General features: G+C 43.9%; 1 protein-coding gene across 1 annotated transcript in view; it reads right to left on the bottom strand.

Annotated features, from left to right (window-relative positions):
* Positions 1-18,807, bottom strand: part of TBC1D2B (TBC1 domain family member 2B) — an 81,908-nt gene that overhangs the window by 25,262 nt on the left and 37,839 nt on the right. The window contains 3 exon segments of the mRNA XM_020975979.2: positions 9,223-9,612; positions 10,329-10,555; positions 12,749-12,912. Of these exon segments, the coding sequence (XP_020831638.1) occupies positions 9,223-9,612; positions 10,329-10,555; positions 12,749-12,912 (781 nt within the window).

Below are 18,807 nucleotides of genomic sequence, written 5' to 3'. Positions count from 1 at the left end.
CAGATGATGCTTCTATTTGTCTGGGACTATAATTACCCGTCACAAGGGAAATGAAGGGAAATCTATGAAGGGATGAAGGGAGGCCACTGGAAAGTGATAGAGATGTTTTAAGAAGCATCAATAAAATATTTAAAAAGAAAAAAATGTGACAAGCTTGGGTTTTTTTTGAGGAATACAGGAATTTTTCCCTGTCACTCTCTGTCTCTACTAAAAGACCTACAGAGAATCATTTCGGTCTGAATTTGTGGGGAACTCTTAGCAAGCAAACTTCCTCTACTCAATCAGGTCAGAAACAGTTCTGTAACTTACTTTTCCTTACTAAGGAAGGAATCTTACCTGCTTGGGGCACTGAGAAACTGAGAGACATGCCTACTACACTCAACCACTGGATCAGAGGCCTTCCTGAGGAGCTGACCTCTACCAACTATACCATATTGCCTCTCCTTAAATTCAAGAGAACGCTGTGGCCCAGAAATTCTTCTCCTCAGGCCCCCTTTATGGTCCCTGGGTTGTGAAGAACACGTGTCAAGCTTTTCTCAGGTATTTGGAAGGCAGCAACAAAAGAACACAGACATTTCAAAGCAGGAAGCTGAAGGCTCTCTCCTACTCTGGCCTTAAAGCAGAAAGAAAATCCTGATTTCCCTCTGATTTGGGGCCTGCAATTTCTAAATATATAGTTTCCATGAATGAGAAGCATGTGCCCTCCATGAATCAAGACTTCTAATGGCATGTTGTAATGAGTGGTTTAACTCAGCTTCTTTCCTATGCTAGCTGAATTTCCTATGTAAACTGGAGCCACTTCCTTGTGACTTCTGGTCCACTCATTTTTTTTTTCTAATTAGCAGAGTGTAGCACAAGTCATTCTAGATGAATTTAATCAAATTTCATAGACTAAACGACAAGTGAATTATTTTCAATTTGTTGGGATCACCACACTGTAAAAAAAAAAAAGATTCAGAAAGTATATGGGCCTAAATCAGGGGTGGGGAGCCTGCGGCCTCGACGCCACCTGTGGCCTTTTGACTGAGTCCAAGTTTTACAGAACAAATCCTTTTATGTAGGGGATTTGTTCTGTGAAGTCTGGATTCAGTCAGAGGGCTGCACCTGAGGACCTAGATACTTTACAAAGCAATGATTCTCCATCCCAGCTCAATGACATCACCAAGGATCCCCTCGAGACGTGGAGGAGGACAGTGGAGTGAAAATTTCACAATTCACCGCGCAAAAAGCTCAGGGACTTTAATAATACCTTAGAATTCTGTGTTCTATCAGGTTTTTTCTATGTACAGTCAAGTTATAGCAGATATGATTGGACTCAACAACATGACTACACTACACTAACACAAAGTCTTGGCCTTGCTCCCAGACGCCATCCAGCAAATCCACCAACATGCCCACAACGCCCAGCTTCAGTGGTTGCTGGAGTGGGGCTCGAAGTCTGATCACAGACAGCCTCAGAGCCCACGCAGCTCAAAGCCTCTGGGAGACTGAGCACACAAGTCCATCCAGTACAAAGTCAACAAACAGAAAGTGTGTGTGGTCCGTGGAAGGGCAGAAGAGAGGATCTGATATGTTCAATGTCTCGGGATCACCTCGCAGGTAACATCCACTCTATGTACCACAGCCCTTCTCTACCACCACCACTGCTGCTGCCAGGTGTGTGCCCCTCACAGCTTGAACTCCTCTCCTCCACACGCCCACTCCAGCGGTACTGGACAGTCTATACTCAGCCCCCTCATACTTCCCCTACAGCATCTTCCTTTATGTGGGCTGTTCCCACACTCAGAAGGTCTTGCCTCCCTGTGCTGCTTCGATGGCGCCTTGATTTCATCAATGTGGACCTCCCTACGCTTGCACAGATTGTTCCCCCCCACCTCGTGCCTTCTTGCCCTCCGCTAACTTCACCCGCGTCTTCTCATCAGCTCTGCACATGGCACTGACCTGACACCTGTATCTTTTCTCAATGTCTCCTGGACACAGGGATGGACCACAGGACACACAGGCTCCCCCTATGGGAACAGTATGTCTCTTTTTCTGGTCTTACATCTCTTGGCCCCCAGCATTGTCTGCCGTACTGTCTTTGCTCCAATTCACATGCTACTGAAAGAAGCTGGAGAAAGGCACAAAACTGAGCCCTCTACACATTTATGTAGCATAACCGTAACAGGGCCTCACCAAAGCAGAGCAACCCTTCACATTTGCCTTCCTCATCAAAGGGGCTCATCCATACCTTGTCATCCCCCCTCAAGCCTGCCCCCTTCTTAGCCAAGAACTGAGGCCATTCTCTGACAGCTCGCTCTCCAAGCCTCACCCTCAGTGTGCATGTCCCAGAAAGCTTCTACAACTACTTCCTCCTTCACCCCTGTCTCTGGCCCTCTGACATGCAAGAGTGACCCCAGTCCATGCTGTCTTTTCCTGCAGACTGTCCCCTCCATCATCCCCACTCTTACTAATCTTTGCATCTGTCTGCTGACAGCTTCCCTACTGTCTACCAACCTGCCCGTCTCTCGCCCATCCTCCAAAATTCCTCCCTTCACCCATTCATCCCTGATAGCTACTGTCCTACCTCTTTCCTTGCATGGCTAAACTCTTTGAGAAGGCCATCTGTCTAGCACCAATTCTCCACTTTCTTCTTTTAGTTCTCTTCTTCCAGCCTCTTCAATGAACTGACACTGCTTTCTCCAAAGTTACCAATGATCTTTTTGTCATCAAATATAATGGCGTCTTCTCAGTTCTCATCCTTTTTTCCTCTATGCAGCATTTGGAAGTCTCACTGTGTCCTCTGTGAGACTGTCTCCTCTAGGTTTTCAGGACACTGCTCTCCTGCTTCTCCTCCCTATCTGATTTCTCCTCCTTGGGCTCCTTTGAGGGATGAACACCCAGGAAATGCCTGCCAAGCACAGGTGCCCCATGGGGACCCCTTGAGCCCTCTTTTTCCTCTATACGACTTCACCTGGTGATCTTATCAGCACCCAGGATTCAATGATGATCTCTCTACTGATTATTATCAGATCGATTTATCCAGCCCTAACCTCTGGCCCTCATAAACTGGTCCCTCCCTACCTTACCAAAGTTCTTATACCTCATTCTGCTCTATAACTTAATGGCTTCCTTATTGTTCCTAGGACAACTCCAACTCCAACTCCTGACTCTGAACACTCTCCCTGGCTTCCCCCCATGCCTGGCTTGCTCTCTCTCCCTGGCTCTACCTTCTGGCTTCAAGTCCCAGCTAAAATCCTACCTTCTACACAAAGCCTTTCCCAATTTCCTTCAATGCCAGTGCCTTCTCTCATTAGACAGTGAGCTCCTTGGGGAAAGGGACTATTTTTGCCTTTCTTTATATCCCAGGACTTAGCAGTGCCTTGTACATGGTAAGCATTTAAATAAATGCTTGTCAGTTTGACTTGATTGTATTTTATATAATATACAATTTCTGGGATGTGGTCATTTGTTGGTGATTGGCTACAGTCCACTTGTACTCAACGTGTGTCTGCTTCTCTGCTGCCCTTTCAATGACCCATGACTTTCATTCCCAAGAGGCCGTAGTATTCTATGATTCATAGCCACACAGCAACACTGACAGAGTAGTGGTGCTAAAAATGAGCTTCTGTTTCAAGGAAAAGCTCCCTCACTAAGCATGTGGAATCCTTACCCATTCTTTAAAGCTCAATTCCAATGCCATCTGCTCCAAGAAACCTTCTCTGCCAGTCTTCCTGCCTACTGGGAAGGCCATTCCCTGGCTTCCCTCAAGCCTCAGCTCATATCACACTTTCTGCCCCACTGTCTGTGCCAGTGCCTTCCCATTTCCACTGTCTGTAGCTTGTATGGACATAACTGCTTTGCATGTTCTCTTCTCCATTAGGACATATGCTCCCTGAGGGCAGGACGGTTTGGTCTTGGGTTTGGGGTTTTTTTTGGCATCCCTAGCACTTCACACGTTGCCTGCAACGTAGTGATCTTTAGTAACTGACTGACCTTCCTGCTTGCCTTTCACACAGCATCTTAAAACTCTCTAATGGACCTGTCACAAAACACTGTGTATTAATTAGAGTGACCTGGGTGTAAAGCTGCTGGTGCGGTCATAATTTTCAAACCTCACCTAGGATGCCCTGCCCCAGGCCCACGGACAGGACTTATAAGATATTCTGCAGACTAAAGAAATCTTGTAGAATTAGACAAAACGATCTTAGAAAGCCAATACAATAGGCAAATTCAATACAACAAAATTCAGAGAGCATGAATGTAACATCCTGCGGTCTGGTTTGAAAAAATCAATGGCAAGAATACATGGTGGGTGAATTATGGCTAGATTTTTTTTATGCTAAAAAGAACTTTCGGTTTTAATGGCCTGTGAGTCACGGCAGCCAAGAAAGCTAATACAATTTTATGCTGAATCAGCTGGAGGACACTATACCCACTCCTGACCAGACATCTGGAACACTTTGCTCTGTCTGAAGGACTATATTTTAGGAAAAAATTGACTATCTTATGGCTAGGTTGATATGGATTGCTGTGAGAGTCAAAAGTAGGGATTATCTGTATTACAGAAGGACATGGAAGGTGGGATTGATTCCTACAGATCAGTCCTCAATCCCAAACAATGCATTTACAAGTATTGGACTTCTTCGTTTTCTGTTTGGCTGTGTTTCTTAAAACATAAACAAAAACCTCCTTTTCCCCCTAGAGCAAAGACCTCATTGTTACTGTTATTCAAGGCCCAGGATGAAGTCAGGAAAACCTCAGTTCAGCTCCTCACCTCAGGCATATTAGTTGTGTGACAACAGGCAAGTCCCTCAACCTTTCAGGCAACCATCAAATATGAAAGCACTGCAGAAAGAAGTTTTTCACATTGAGAATTTCCCAAATGGATGCATGATTTGCCTGGACCACAAAGTCCCTACATTTACTTCACAGAATCCCAAGGTACTTCCAAGACCATTCAAACCTGCCTGTATCTGAAAAAAGCATTCCCTCTGCCCCTCCTGACAAGTTCAGGGGCAAGGAACCTGCAGCCTCAAGGCCACATGTGGCCCTCTAGGTCCTCAAGTGCGGCCCTCTGACTGAATCCAAACTTCACAGAACAAGTCCCCTTAATAAAAGGATCTGTTCTGTAAAACTTGGACTCAGCCAAAAGGCCACGGCCAAGAACCTAGAAGGCCACAGGTTCCCCGCCTCTAGGTTAGATGGTCTCTGCCCCAAGACCTCCAGTGAGGAAGAGCCCACTACATGTGGAGGCAGCCCATTCATTCTACTTCTGGAGAGCGCTAATTACTAAGAAGCTTATAGCTATAATAAGCAGAAACTTGTGCATCTATCTATTGTTTCTAGGTATGTCCTCTGAGATCACGCAGAGCAAACCCTTTCTCTCTTCTTCTTGACAGTCCTTCAAACACCTGAGGACAGTTCTCCTACTCCCCCACTAATTCTTCTCAATTCCAGCCTAATCATCCTTTGTGTGATGTTCATACAGCATGTACTAGAGGCCTTTCATCATCTTAGCTACTTTCCTCTGGATGCCCTTCAGCTTATCAATATAAAAACGTGGTGTGTAGTCCTGAACAGGGTACCCCAAATGTGGTCTGACAAGAACACATCAGGACTATTATTACTGCCTTATTCCTGGAAACTACACATCTTTTAATACAATTAAAGGTTGCTTTCTTGGCTTCCATATCAAAGAACCATTACTAGTTCCTTGAGCTTGCAAGTCCACTAAAACCCACAGATCTTTTTCAAACAAATGTAGTCTACACACTCCTCTCCAATTGTGTACTTTAGAAGTTGATTTCTGAACCCAAATGTAATACTCTATTTACCACTGTTAAATTTCATCTTTCTGAGATGTTTCTGAACCTTGACTCTTTCATTCAGCATCACAGACATCCTCAAATCTGACAAGTACACCATCTATGATTTTATCCAAGTTATTGATAAAAATAATAAATATCACAGACCCTTGGGGAAACATACCAGAGACCTACAGGGCCAGGAAGCCTTAAACCATTAAAGATGACTCTCTGGACTTGGTCATTCAATCTGTACTGAATCAGACTAGATCATCTAGCCTATATTTTTCCACCTCTTCAACAGGCAGAGATTTTATGCCTGCTAATATCTCTGTAAACTTTATCTACAGTTTTCCCCTGATTTGCTAGTGCAAAAAATAGCCAAATACAGCGTTTTATTTGATCTTAGAGGTGATATGGATCCACTGGAGTTTAATGAACAGAAGGCGGGGTGACATGGCGGCCTATGCTTTAGGAAGACCAACTGGAGAGCTGAGCAGAGGACAGACTGCAACGGGAAGAGACTGGAGCCAAGAAGACCAAGCAGAAGCTATTGGAATAGTCCGGGTGTGAGGGGATAAGAGCATGCACCAGGGGAGTGGCAGCAAAGGAGAGAAGGGGGTGAGAATGAGGTTAATCTGGCATGACTTGCTTTTTCTAGATGTTCACTAATCAAGCCTTAAAAAAATATAACCTAGGGGCAGCTAGGTGGAGCAGTGGATAGAGCACTGGCCCTGGAGTCAGGAAGACCTGAGTTCAAATCCGGCCTTAGACACGTAACACTCACTAGCTCTGTGACTCTAAAAATTTACAGTCAAGGTCACTGGTATGGTTTGCCCACTCTAGTCTATTCCCTTTTTGATAATCAGTCCAGTATCTGAGGTACCTCCACCATCTTCCACAATCTTTCAAGGATCACTGACAATGAGTCAATTACATGCTAGGATTTCATTTCTCAGTGCCAGGAACTTGAATTGACCAAGGGCAGGGGGTTGGTACTAATTCCATATTTACCTTAGGTACTAAATTCTTTATGAACCATTTTTATTATTCCTTTTCAGTACAAAGGCCATTCTCCTTGGCAGAGAAAAACAGCAGACTCTTTCTGTTCCCCATAAGTGACAAGGCCCCTCCTTTCTTCCCCCCAGAGCCACATAAAAACCTCCACCACCTTTCTGTCATTCTTTACTTTTCTGTGACAACCTCAGCTCACTCTGACCTTCAGTACTGCTGACACCACTCTGCCAGGACTGGACCTCAGCTCTGTATTCATCCTCCATTACTTTTCTTCTGAGTATCACACAGTGAGAGTTATGGGAGCGTAGCCTCATGAATAAAGTGCCAGAGTCAGGAAGACTTGGGCTTAAATCCCACCACTAGGGATAATGAAGCCTCTGACATCATCACTCATTCAGTCAACAGCCATTTACTGAGCACCTACTAGGTACTACGCTTGGTGTTAAGTGCTAGGGATACAAATACAGGCAAAAACAGTCGCTGCTCTCCAGGAGCTCACAGTCTAATGGGAGGAGACAGTATGATAACAACTAGGCAAAAATAAGACATATAAAGAATAAACTGAAAATAATCAACAGAGGAAAGGCACATTAACAGCACCTTTTTATAGAAAGTGGGTTTTCAGCTGAAACATGAAGGAAGCGAGGGAAGCCAGGAGGTAGAAACAGGAAAAGAGAGAGTTTCAGGCACAGGGCACTATCAGTAAAAATGCATGGAGTCAGGAAATGGAGTGTCTTGATCATGGAACAGCAAGAAGGCCTGTGTCACTGAATCACAAAGTACATGGGAGGAGGGAGGCATAAAAATATCAGAAAAGCGGGAAGGAACCAGGTCATGAAAGGCATCGCGTGCCAAACAGAGGATTTTATTTGATCTTAGAGCTGATATGGATCTATTAGAATTTAATGAATAGGAAGCTGGGTGACACAGTGGCCTATGCTTTAGGAAGATCGACTGGAGAACTGAGCAGAGGACAGACTGCAGTGGGAAGAGACTGGAGCCAGGAAGACCAACCAGAGGCTATTGGAATAGTCCGGGTGTGAGGGGATAAGAGCATGCACCAGGGGAGTGGCAGCATCAAAGGAGAGAAAGGGGCAAATTTGAGAGAGACTACGAAAGTAAAATGATGAAAGAAAGGGGAGAGTCAAGGATGACAAGTAGGTTGCAAGCCTGGGTAACTGAGAAGATAGGCAAGTGGTGCCTTGACAATAATAGAAAAGATGGAAAAAGGGAAGAGTCTGGAGGAAAAGGTAACTCCATTTTGGACATGTTGAGTATAAGAGGTCCATAGGCCCTACAGTGTGAAATGTCCAAGAGGCAGGAGAAGATATCTCTCTGGAGGTTAAGAGAGAGGTTAGTTTCACATACCTCCGTATTCCTATGAGACAGCAACAAAGAAGGTTGTGAATGCCTCAAGTGATCACGATCTCCTCTCCTCCTGTAGAATACACTCTTGGTTCTACTTCTTGGTCCACTTGGACCAGTCAGAGGAACCTATATGCACCTGTTATCCTTCCTTATCATTTCTGGAGGAAGTTTGGGGCATTCTTCCCCAAAGCAGCATAGTTTAGCTCTTTGGGGCTAACAAACCACTCTGGTTACCTTTTTAACTTTCCCAGAAGAGGAACTATGGCACATTATGCAGAATGAGCACATGTAAGAAATTTTAAAAAAAAAACAAACCCATCACTGTCATGATCACACTGGGTAGTGTTTTTTTGGTCAAAATGTGGCATAACTATAAAACAATATGGCTACCCTGTACGACTTACAAACAGATTCTGACAGTGGTAACAAAAACATTTAAAGCAATGGCAAGACTGCTACAGCCATGACATTATTTCCCTTCCTGACCTCGTCAGTCTGGCCAAATTGCCCTTCTTGCTTTTCTTTTCCCAGGACGCCACTTCCCATCTCTCATCTCCATGCCCTGCATCGGCTGCCTGCCCTTTGCTTAGAATGTACCCTCTGTTCACCTCGGCCTGTTAGAATGCTTTGCTTCCTTTAAGACTCTGGTCAAGTGCTACCTTCTACACAAGGCCTTTCCTGACCTAAATGGGAGCTCCTCAAAGGCTCTCAGCATTACATCAAGCCCCTCTCTGCTTCTCTGAAGGTGAATCTTCTCAGGTTCATCTCATACAGTGTCCAGCACACAGCAGTCACCTAATAAACGATTGCTGACTGACTGATGGCCTCCAAGTGATTACTCTAAAGTAGAATCTTCACTTGGATATGAACATCTTGAAAGCTCGCTAACAACAATCTTAACACTTTATAATCACATGGAGTTAGCAATTTCTCAAGATCATCATCAATACCATTAGCAACCAATTGTTCCCAATCACTCCCAAACAATGGGGGTTTTTGGCTCCTCTTCCTGTAATAAATAAGAAAAAAGACTATCTTTTTGCTCACTTACTTTCAGTCTGTCGAGCTCCTGGAGGTCTTTGTTAACAGAGGAGGATGTGGCTGTGCCGAGTGCTTGGGAAGACGCATTCCCTTCACATTCACTGAGCTGTCTGGAGAGTTTCATGATCACTTCATCTTTGGCTTGGATGGTCTCTACTAACATACCCAGCTGTTCATTGAGCTCGCCCACTTTGCACTTCAAGTTCTTGACTTCCTGCTGGAGACTGTCTTTCTCCAGACTGAACTTTTCCAGCTGGCTGCTGAGGCCTAAGATCTGATCATCCTTTTGGTGCAGAAGCTCAAGTTTCTCTTTTGGGACTCCATCACAAAGATGGCTGCCAGTGAAATACTTATCATACTGCGATGACCTGACCGTCTGCTGCAAAAGTCGTACGAGTTCCTGAGGAGAAGAAAGGGGGTGAGGAGAATAACAGAGGTGCACTGAATTATTCAAATCTAAAACGAAGATAAACAAAAATAACAGCAACTCTCCACAAAGCAATTAACAGCTGTTGAGAAAACGTAGCAACTTTACTAACATTAAAACCCAGAATTTCTCCTTGATGGACTTTTTTTAAAAAGTACTTACTTTTGAAGGAAAGCAATTAGGAAACAAGAAATCATAATGCATACACCACTAAATGAATAATAGTGCTGTAGGAATATTTATGTAAGCATTAAATTCATCTTAGAATTTGAGACATTTTTAGCACCTGAATTATTCAAGTACACGTAAGAGTATAAAATAATTTTGTTTCCTGCATGGCTCAGAAATTAATCTTGTTATCTGGCTTGTAACTGAATCATCATTAATTTCGATGACCAACAAAAACTGGAAGATTTCTGAAACCTGTTGAGAGTAATAATCAGGTTTCTGAATGAAGACCCAGGTGGAAACAGGAAGACATTCCCCTTAAAAAACGGCTCAACTTCAGCAAAAATTCCAGGTATCTTGAGCTGACATTACTGAGAACATTTGTGACTGCAACACTGGCCAGGGGCCCTGAAAACTTTAAAATACAATCACTCTCTGGGATTAAAAAGTCTGAAACATTCAGATGAACTATGAAAGCTCTCCACCCCTTCTGCTCCTCTGCCTACCACGAGGTTCATTACCTTCTGGCTGGAGAGCTCCTTCTTCAGTCTTTCCAGTTCTTCCTGCTGGTTCTGAAGCTTCAGGTGCACTTCAGAAGCCGATTTACTGCCATTGCCTGAAGTCCATTCAACGGGAGCATCACCACTGCTATGTCGGTTTTTGTGTGACCCAATCATCTCTCTCAAAGGTCGCTTTCCTTTATAGGGAATACGGCCAAAATCAAAGGGGAATGCGGAGCCAGTCACTCCTATGCAAAAACAAAACCATTTGTCTAGCCCACATCTGCAGCCTCCAAACTGCCTTTCAGAACCGCACTGGGGGGAGGGGCCCTTCTGTCAGTCTCTGACAGCCCCAATTGTGCCAGCACCTCACACAGGCAGGAAACCCTCTCTGTATTTGGGGTTCTTCCTTGGTTTCACCATCCAGAGAGCCCTGGCCTCACTGTTGAGGGCAATGCATCCCTGGGCGAACGCCACGCGCTGCCCATCCCCGGGCCTCGGGCTGGCAGTTTTCACTCACTGCGATGACCAAAACAATTCGTCACCTAGCAGTTCATTCTGCAAGATGAAATCAATTTGGAAACTCTGACCTACTCCGCGCCCCCTGGACCTGGGCCCCCCCCAACCCCCACATCCCTCTGGCTGGAGTGGGTGGGAGGTGGCCATGAGGGAAGCTCCTCCCAGAGCCTCCACTATACAAGGATGGTGCCCAGGGAGCCCTCATCATTTCCCACTCAGCTGCTTTCCTGGACTTTATCATCTTTAGAAACTCATCATTCCACAAGATGAAGTCAACTCAGAAACTTGAACCTCCTCGGATTTTCCCCCTGAGGCTACAGGACTTCACTGTGCCCTGTACCAGTGACCTACCTTCCACCTCCACTTTTTGGGTTCTTTTTATGTGTTGTCTCCCCAGCAGACTGTGAGGTCCTTGAGGGCAGGCACTGTCCTAATGCACTTCCTTGTATTCTCACACTTAGCTCAGCACCAGGTATGCAGTAGGCGCTCCTCCAATGTTTGTGGCCTCTGACTCTGGATCGTCCCTGGGTGAGGAGCTTCTCTGCACTAGGCTCTCGGTCCTCATCCTACACACCCACTTGGCAGAACCTGCCAAAGCTTGTGCTCAGATGGCATGGGCTTCCAGAGCCCAGGAACAGTGCCCTAGTCATCTCAGAGACTATCAATGCCAATCAGCACTGGAGGGCTGGAACTTTGTTCAGTGAGAAGTAGCACATGTTAATGTTCCTGTTTCTTTACTAGAGGAGGCTGAAAACCTGGACTCTAATCCCATTTGCTCCTTAAATTAAGCTCCTGTCAACCTTAACCCTTCCCGTTCCAGAGCCTGTGAATTTTCTGCTTCAGTAAAGATCTGGGAGGAGCCCAAAGGTGTTTTCCATCTCTACCACTTCAACAAACGCACTCCTAAAACTCCTTCAGAACACAGCAGGTCTCTACATCAAGGTAAATGTAGCCATGTCCACATACACACTTAAGAGCACAAAAAGGTGTTGATAACAAGCTGCTGGGTAGGTGAGGGCTCCCATTTCCAGGGGCCTTTACAGAGGTGGGCAGCGCTGCCTCCAGCATTCTGATTTTATAGAATCAAGCAGGGGCAGAGAGGTAAATGTCAAGCCACTAGAGAAGGGCAGAGCTGGGACAGCACCTATTGCTCTTGACCACAGAATACTGCCATATACAGGTACTCCCAGGAAAGCTGCAGGAACCAAACCGATGAGGCCAAAAGATCCTTTGAGTTTCTGTGGCTCTCTCTACAGCAGGCTCCATTTTATAAAGCAATGCATACGGAGGAAAACAAAGTTACTCCTCAATAAAAACTATGTAGCCATCTCATTTTGCTTTCTAAGGTGTTGGAGCCATTGACAGGTTCTGTTACACTGAATTGGGCTCCGTTTCTGTTTTTTAACTTTTCTCCTGCTCGTGTCATCAATAGGCATTTAAGTACCTACTATGTGTCAGAGCCTGCTAGGGGCTGGGGACACAGACATGAAAAAAGACAGAGCCTACCCTCAAGCAGCTTACACTCTATGAGGGGCAAAGGAGAGACAATATAAACACATATAAGTGAGCACAAAATACACAAAGTAGTTTTTGAGGGGCACAGCTACAGAACCTGGGAGCAATAAGGCCAGGCCTCAGGTTGGAGGTGGCTCTAGAAAGAGCGTAAGAGGTAGAAGAAAGAAGGAGGGACGGCCTTTGCCAAGGCAGAAACAAAGGAGCCAGGAGGCTGTGTAAGCAGCTGTTCTGGCTGGAAGCAGCAGATGCACACTGGGAAGGAGAGTGAAGTGGGAGCCGCTGGAGAGCTCTGGGCAGGTGAGCGACCGAGACCCCGGAGCCTGAGGCACAGTATGCATCTTCTATCCTTCTTTGGTCCTCCTAGTGCCCCACACTGCCTTGCACATGGCACAGAGCTGTATGTTTACCTTTGTTTCCCTCTGAGCTTTGCTTCTTCATTTGCTCGTGAACCACTGACTCCTCTAAATCCTTTGGATTGGGGTCGATAAATTCCCACTCTTCGTTGGTATAAAACACACTCTTCCGGCTGTCATTATTTCCTCTCCCAGGTCGAAATGAAGACATTGAATTTCTGTAAAAATAGGAGAAAACTGCTATTTCAAACATTTTACTATGTAAAAGAAAGCATAATCACTTGTGATTTCCAATTTTGATAAGTGATCTGAAAGAAGCTGGTGTCATTTTGTGAAAAGAGAAAGAGAGACAGAAAGGGCAGAGAGGGAAGGAGAGGGCAGGGGAAGGGAAAGAGAAGAGAGAGGAAGAAGAGGAGGACAGGACTATATCGTAACAGATGGGAAATAACTAATTACATGGAAGTCTGCAATGAGATGCTGGTTGACAAGCTGACCATCATCTTATTAGAGCTAAAGTCAAAATCAACATCAAATTAGAAGAAAGGATAAAGATGTGAAGATGATACCCTATACCTTTCAACATCTCCAACCTGACCTAACGGAGCAAGCCACAAAAAAATGTGAGAAAATGGGAAAAGGCAAAGATATTGATCTCTTATTACCATTTTATTTAGAAGTTTCATAGCTAGCAGGAAGGAAGAGTTTCAAAGAAGTCAGAAACTCACTTGTAGAATATTACAGGAGATGGCAGATGATTACAAGCAGTTAATCCAAAGCAAGCATGTACATAGCTCAGTGTGAGATCCAATGAAGAGCATTCAGAAGGAAAAATTACAGATGAAATAAATGAAAAATGGAAGAAAATAACAAGCATTTTTATGTGGAACCACCACTTTTGGACTCCACCACCTCCGTTCCCAAATGTCTGCATGAGGAAAAAGTGTCCTGAAGTTGCCCATATGGAGAACAGTATGGGGCAGCTAGGCCCATGCTAAATAGAGGAGGAAAATGTACTCCAGGAGATCCAGAGAGGAAAAGACACCAATGGAATTGAACAGAACTGAAGAAAAAGAAAAAGCAGTTAGATTACTACCTCCAAAAAAAGGCAACTGAAATGACAACAATAACGACCAACTTAGAGACCTTCAGCTCTTTATGAGGATGCGCTATACAGAGAGAGGCTTTTGTTGATGACAACGTGAGAACTGAACAGGAGGGCTCTCACTTATTGTGAGTTTCTGTAGCAGATCACATCTTTACAATCATTCAACTGATAGGAAAGCACAGTGACTACAATGACCAGTTTTATCTGTTAACTACATACAGGCATTTGACACAGTATCACAAAATGTGGCTGTACAAGTTCTTCTCCAAAGAAGAGGTCCTTCTCACTCACACATTAAGACAGCACAGAATTCTTGGAGAACTGCAAGTGCAAAGATAATTCTGTTCAACAATGCCCTGCTTATTAATGTACATTTAGTATATGTTGTCTGTCTTTGTATCCCTAGTACCTAGCACAGTGCCTGGAACACAGAAGGCACTTAATTAACATTTGTTAACTGACTGAAGGCATAAAAATAGAGAAGCTCAAAGACATTTGCCAGAGTCATGGAGGATGACTTATGTAGGGTCCAAATAGAAGAGGGATTCTTATGGATGGTGAAATCCTCCAGATTTTCAAATGGCATTAAGACCTAGAACACAGCAGGATCTCTTCAGTGAGGATCATTATCATTAATAAAGATCAGTCTGAAAATTCATTTAAAAAATCAAGGATGAAGAATGTCTATTGTCTAGGACATAAGAGTTGCATGGCCAATCCAATTGAGTTAGTATAACAGTATCTCTTCACAAACGACAGGCACTACAGAGTGACAATCTGCTAAACACAGAAGTAAATATGAACTTTGGACAGGAAACTGAACAAAACTGGCTAACACAGAGTTGATTATCCAACATGAGTAAATAGACAGTAAGAGAACAGCAAGACGTCCTTGATGAATTCAAGTCAACAGGTATAAACTAACTATATTACCAATAGTCTTTGAAAGATCAGATGAACGACAGAATTACAAGACTGAAAGGGGGCAAATATCTTGGCGTGTCATGCCTTCCTCCTCCCCAAGCAGAAAAGATAAGCTGCAAACTCTTTCAGTCATTTTTAGCTGTGCCTGATTCTTTGTGACCCCATTTGAGGTTTTCTGGGCAAAGATACTGGAGTTGTTTGCCATTTCTTTCTCCAGCCCATTTTACAGATGAGAAAACTGAAGCAGACAGGGTTAAATGACTTGCCCAGGTCTGAACTCAGGAAGTTGAGTCCAGGCCCAGCACTCTTATTCACTGAGCCACCTAGCTGCCCCACTGCAAACTCTAGGTCAGTGAATCTGACTTTTGATTCTAGTCAAAATTCTAGAATTTATTATTAAAGAGATGGCTAGTGAACAGCTAGAAAAGAAAATGGGTATCGCAAAGAATAAGCATGGCTTCGTCAAGACCAAGTCAAGCCAGATAAACTTTCCTTCCCTTTTCAGACAGGGTTAAACTGACAGAACACGGGAATGCTGCAGTATACTGATTTTCATCAAAGCATGACAAAGTTATTTCATGCTCTTCTTATGGAAAAGATGGATACATGTGGAATAGATGAAAGAAGTCACTGAATGGCTGTACTCACAGTAATTAATGGTTTGCTGTCAACTTGGAAGATGGTCTCTAATGGAATGCCTCGACATTCTGTTCTCAGCCCTACACTGCTTACCATTTTTATTCAATGACTTGGATGAAGGCAAAGATAATGTCCTTATCACATCTGCAGAGGACTCCAAATGAGAAAGGATACCTAAAATAATGGGTCCAAAAAAGATCCTGATAGGCTAGAAAACTGGCCTGAATCTGAGATAAAACTTAATTGGGGTAATTAAAAATTTATATTTTGGTTTTTAAAAAAATCAGTTTCACAAGTATCAGGTAGAGGAGGCATGACTGGACTTCAGTTTGTTTGAAAAAGATTTGGGGGGTCTTACTGGAGTTCACACACAAAATAACTCTGCTCCGTGAAAAAACCAGTGTGATACTGGGATGCATTAAGAGAGGCTTAGCTTCCAAGAGTAAAGAGATCATAGTCCCCCTGTCTTCTGTCCTGTGGGAACTGCAACTGAAGGATTATGTTCAGTTCTGGGTGCCACGTTTTAGGAAGATCATCAGTAAGTCAGAGATTATCTCCGAAGCTAACCAGAACAGTGAAGTGTCTCCAATCTCCGCCTGGTGAGGCCTAAGTGGAGACTTTTAGCAGAGAGAAGATAAGGCTCTTGAGGTCATGACAGCTGCCTTCAATTGACTGAAAGACTGCCACTTAAAAAAGGAATCAAGCTTGATCAATGTGCAGAAATTTCAAAGTGACAAATTTAGGCTTGATATAAGGACAAAAGTCTTAACAGTCAGCTCTATTCAAAAGTGGAGGACATTAGGAAAAGGGCGTTGTAGTAGGGATTCTTTTTCAAGGGTAGGCTGGCCTAGGCGGCCTCAGAGGGACTTTCCAGCACTGCACCTGGGGAATGGTTCCTCCCTTCTTTTGTATTTAAAGGTCTTCCTCTTGGTCACTTGGGCAGAATTTGTTGTTTCTGAATTGAATTGTTAAATTTAGGCCTATGTGTCTTGAGGTTTGCAGGCTTGAGGCTTTTTTCTGGAGACAATCTATGCATTCTTTTTTTTTTTTTTTACTTAATAGTATTTTTTTTTCCAATCGCATATAATGATAATTTTCAACATTCATTTTCGTAAGATTTTGAGCTCCAAATTTTTCTCCTCCCCCCCTTCCCTCCCCCCTCCCCAAGACAGCTAACAATCTGATATGGGTTATACATGTACAATCATGTTAAATATATTTCCACATTAGTTACATCGTAAAAAAAGAATCAGAACGAAAGTAAAAAACTATGAAAGAAAAAAAGGGGGGGGGGAATAGCATGCTTCGATGTGCATTCAAACTCCATAGTTCTTTCTCTGGATATGGATAGCATTTTCCATTACAAATCTTTGGGAATTGTCTTGGATCACTGCATTGCTGAGAAGAGCTAAGTCTATCACAGTTAACCACTGCACAATGTTGCTGTGTACAATGTTCTCCTGGTTCTGCTCACTTCACTCAGAATCGGTTCATGTAAGTCGTTCCAGTCTTTTCTGAAATCTGCCTGTTCATCATTTCTTATAGCACAATAGTATTCCACTGCATTCATTATACCACAACTTGCTCAGCCAATCCCCAATTGATGGGCATCCTCTCAATTTCCAATTCTTTGCCACCACAAAAAGAGCTGCTATAAGTATTTTTGTACACGTGGGTCCTTTTCCTGTTTTCATGATCTCGTTGGGATACAGCCTTAGCAGTGGTACTGCCAGTATGCATTTTTTCAATTGCTTTTCCTTTTCTGTATTCAAAAGTTCTGGACATTTTTTCTTGCATGATGGTTTTCAGGTTTTTCAACTTGTGTTTTTCTAGGAGACCCACAATCCTTGAGTTGTCTCTAGGAGTCCTGTCTTTGAGGACGAGACAGTATGTTTTGCTTGAAATGAGAGTATTTTTTCTTTTAATGTTATTGTGTTGTGCTTTTCTCCTTCTGGACTGTTCTTCCCTTCTGTCTGGGAGCATTTCCAATCAGCTGTCCTCTCTTTTGTTTCTTTAGAGAGGCTTGCCACTGCAGACTCACATTCTTCTATTCTACCATTCATTTCTAATGTGTAGCCCACAAATGCTGCTCTCACAATTCTCATTTCTCTTTTTAATCTACTCAGAACAGCTTGGCATGGCTCCTCTTCTCCTCAAACTCCACATGGTCCTCTGTCTGGAGTGTGAAGTCATTTCCTTTGTTTTGCAGCAATTCTTCATAAAGCCCTGCATTCCTTTAGCAGATCAATACATGGACCACATTTCCTTCTGCTGCTGATGTTTTCCCTGTTGATTTATCTGCTTATGCTCAAAATCTTTAAGGTTTCTTTAGCCTCCTAAGACCTTTGGTAATTTCCTTCCTTTTTTCCTTATCTTTTTTCTTATTTTCCCCTACTGCTCATTTTCTTAATCTTTCCTGTCTGATGACGGGTTCTCTGGGGGCTGGATCTCAAAGCTCCTCAGCCTCCTCCTACACTGGCAAATCCAGGGTTCCTGGGTGTAGATCTCTGACCCAAGTGTCTTTTGGGGAATAGGACTGGCCCCACCTGGATTCTGTGCTCCTCCCCTTGGGTTCTGTGCAACACTGCACAGGCCTCCACACTCAGCATCCCGTCACGTTCCCTCTGTTCCTCACCTCTCTGGCCTAGCAGTACAGAATGCCACCATGCTGGTGCTGATTTCTGTAGTTTAGAAATTGGCTCTCCAAGGCTCTGGGAGGGGAGTATGGGGAGTTGTGTTGGGGGGTTAAGCTCTGTTTCAAGCCCAGATATATGCCCCTGTTCCCTCTGCTCCTCTACTCTTCTGCAGAGATTTTTGTAGCACAGAACACTGCTGCAGCCATGGCCAACAAGGCCTCAATCAATTTCTGCTGCCTACAGTTCAGATCCCCAAGGCACTTGAGTGAGGGAGGGAGCACGAGGGTTCAGAGCTGGGTCATCTTGCAGGCCAGTAAGTCAGGCAGACGCTGTGGTGGGTAGTGAGGAAAGGGGTGCTGAGGGTGCTCAAGGGAGGTGTTGGTTCATGGGAGTTTTGTTTTGTTTTACCTTCTTTTGGATTCCTGGTATCCTAGACCAGAGGTGCTAAACAAGAGGCTACAATACTCGATATTAAAATGTAATTGGGAAGTATTTAATAAAATAAATAAAATTACAAGAGAACGTATAAAATGTTAATATGTGGCTTTCTAAGTCAATATGTAGTCCACAGGGGTCTTTATGTATAATTTAGTGGCCCCATTTCTCTTTGAGGTTGACACCACTGTCCTAAACCACAGCGATGACTGAAACCTCTTTATCTTTGGTGCATAACTTCTGCTCTGGAGAGGTCTGAGAGGCTGTGAGGATCAAAACCAATGTCTAGTCCCCATCTTGTTGGCCACATGCCCTAAAAGTCTTGTGACCTATGCAGTGCTTTCCACGAGCTCAAGCTGTTTTTTGACACAAAA

This window comes from Phascolarctos cinereus, unplaced genomic scaffold, assembly GCF_003287225.1.
Source record: "Phascolarctos cinereus isolate Bilbo 61053 unplaced genomic scaffold, phaCin_HiC Scaffold_3;HRSCAF=262, whole genome shotgun sequence".
Lineage (NCBI taxonomy): Eukaryota > Metazoa > Chordata > Mammalia > Diprotodontia > Phascolarctidae > Phascolarctos > Phascolarctos cinereus.
Note: the sequence above shows the minus strand (reverse complement) of the source record. Positions and strands in the feature narration are given on the sequence as shown.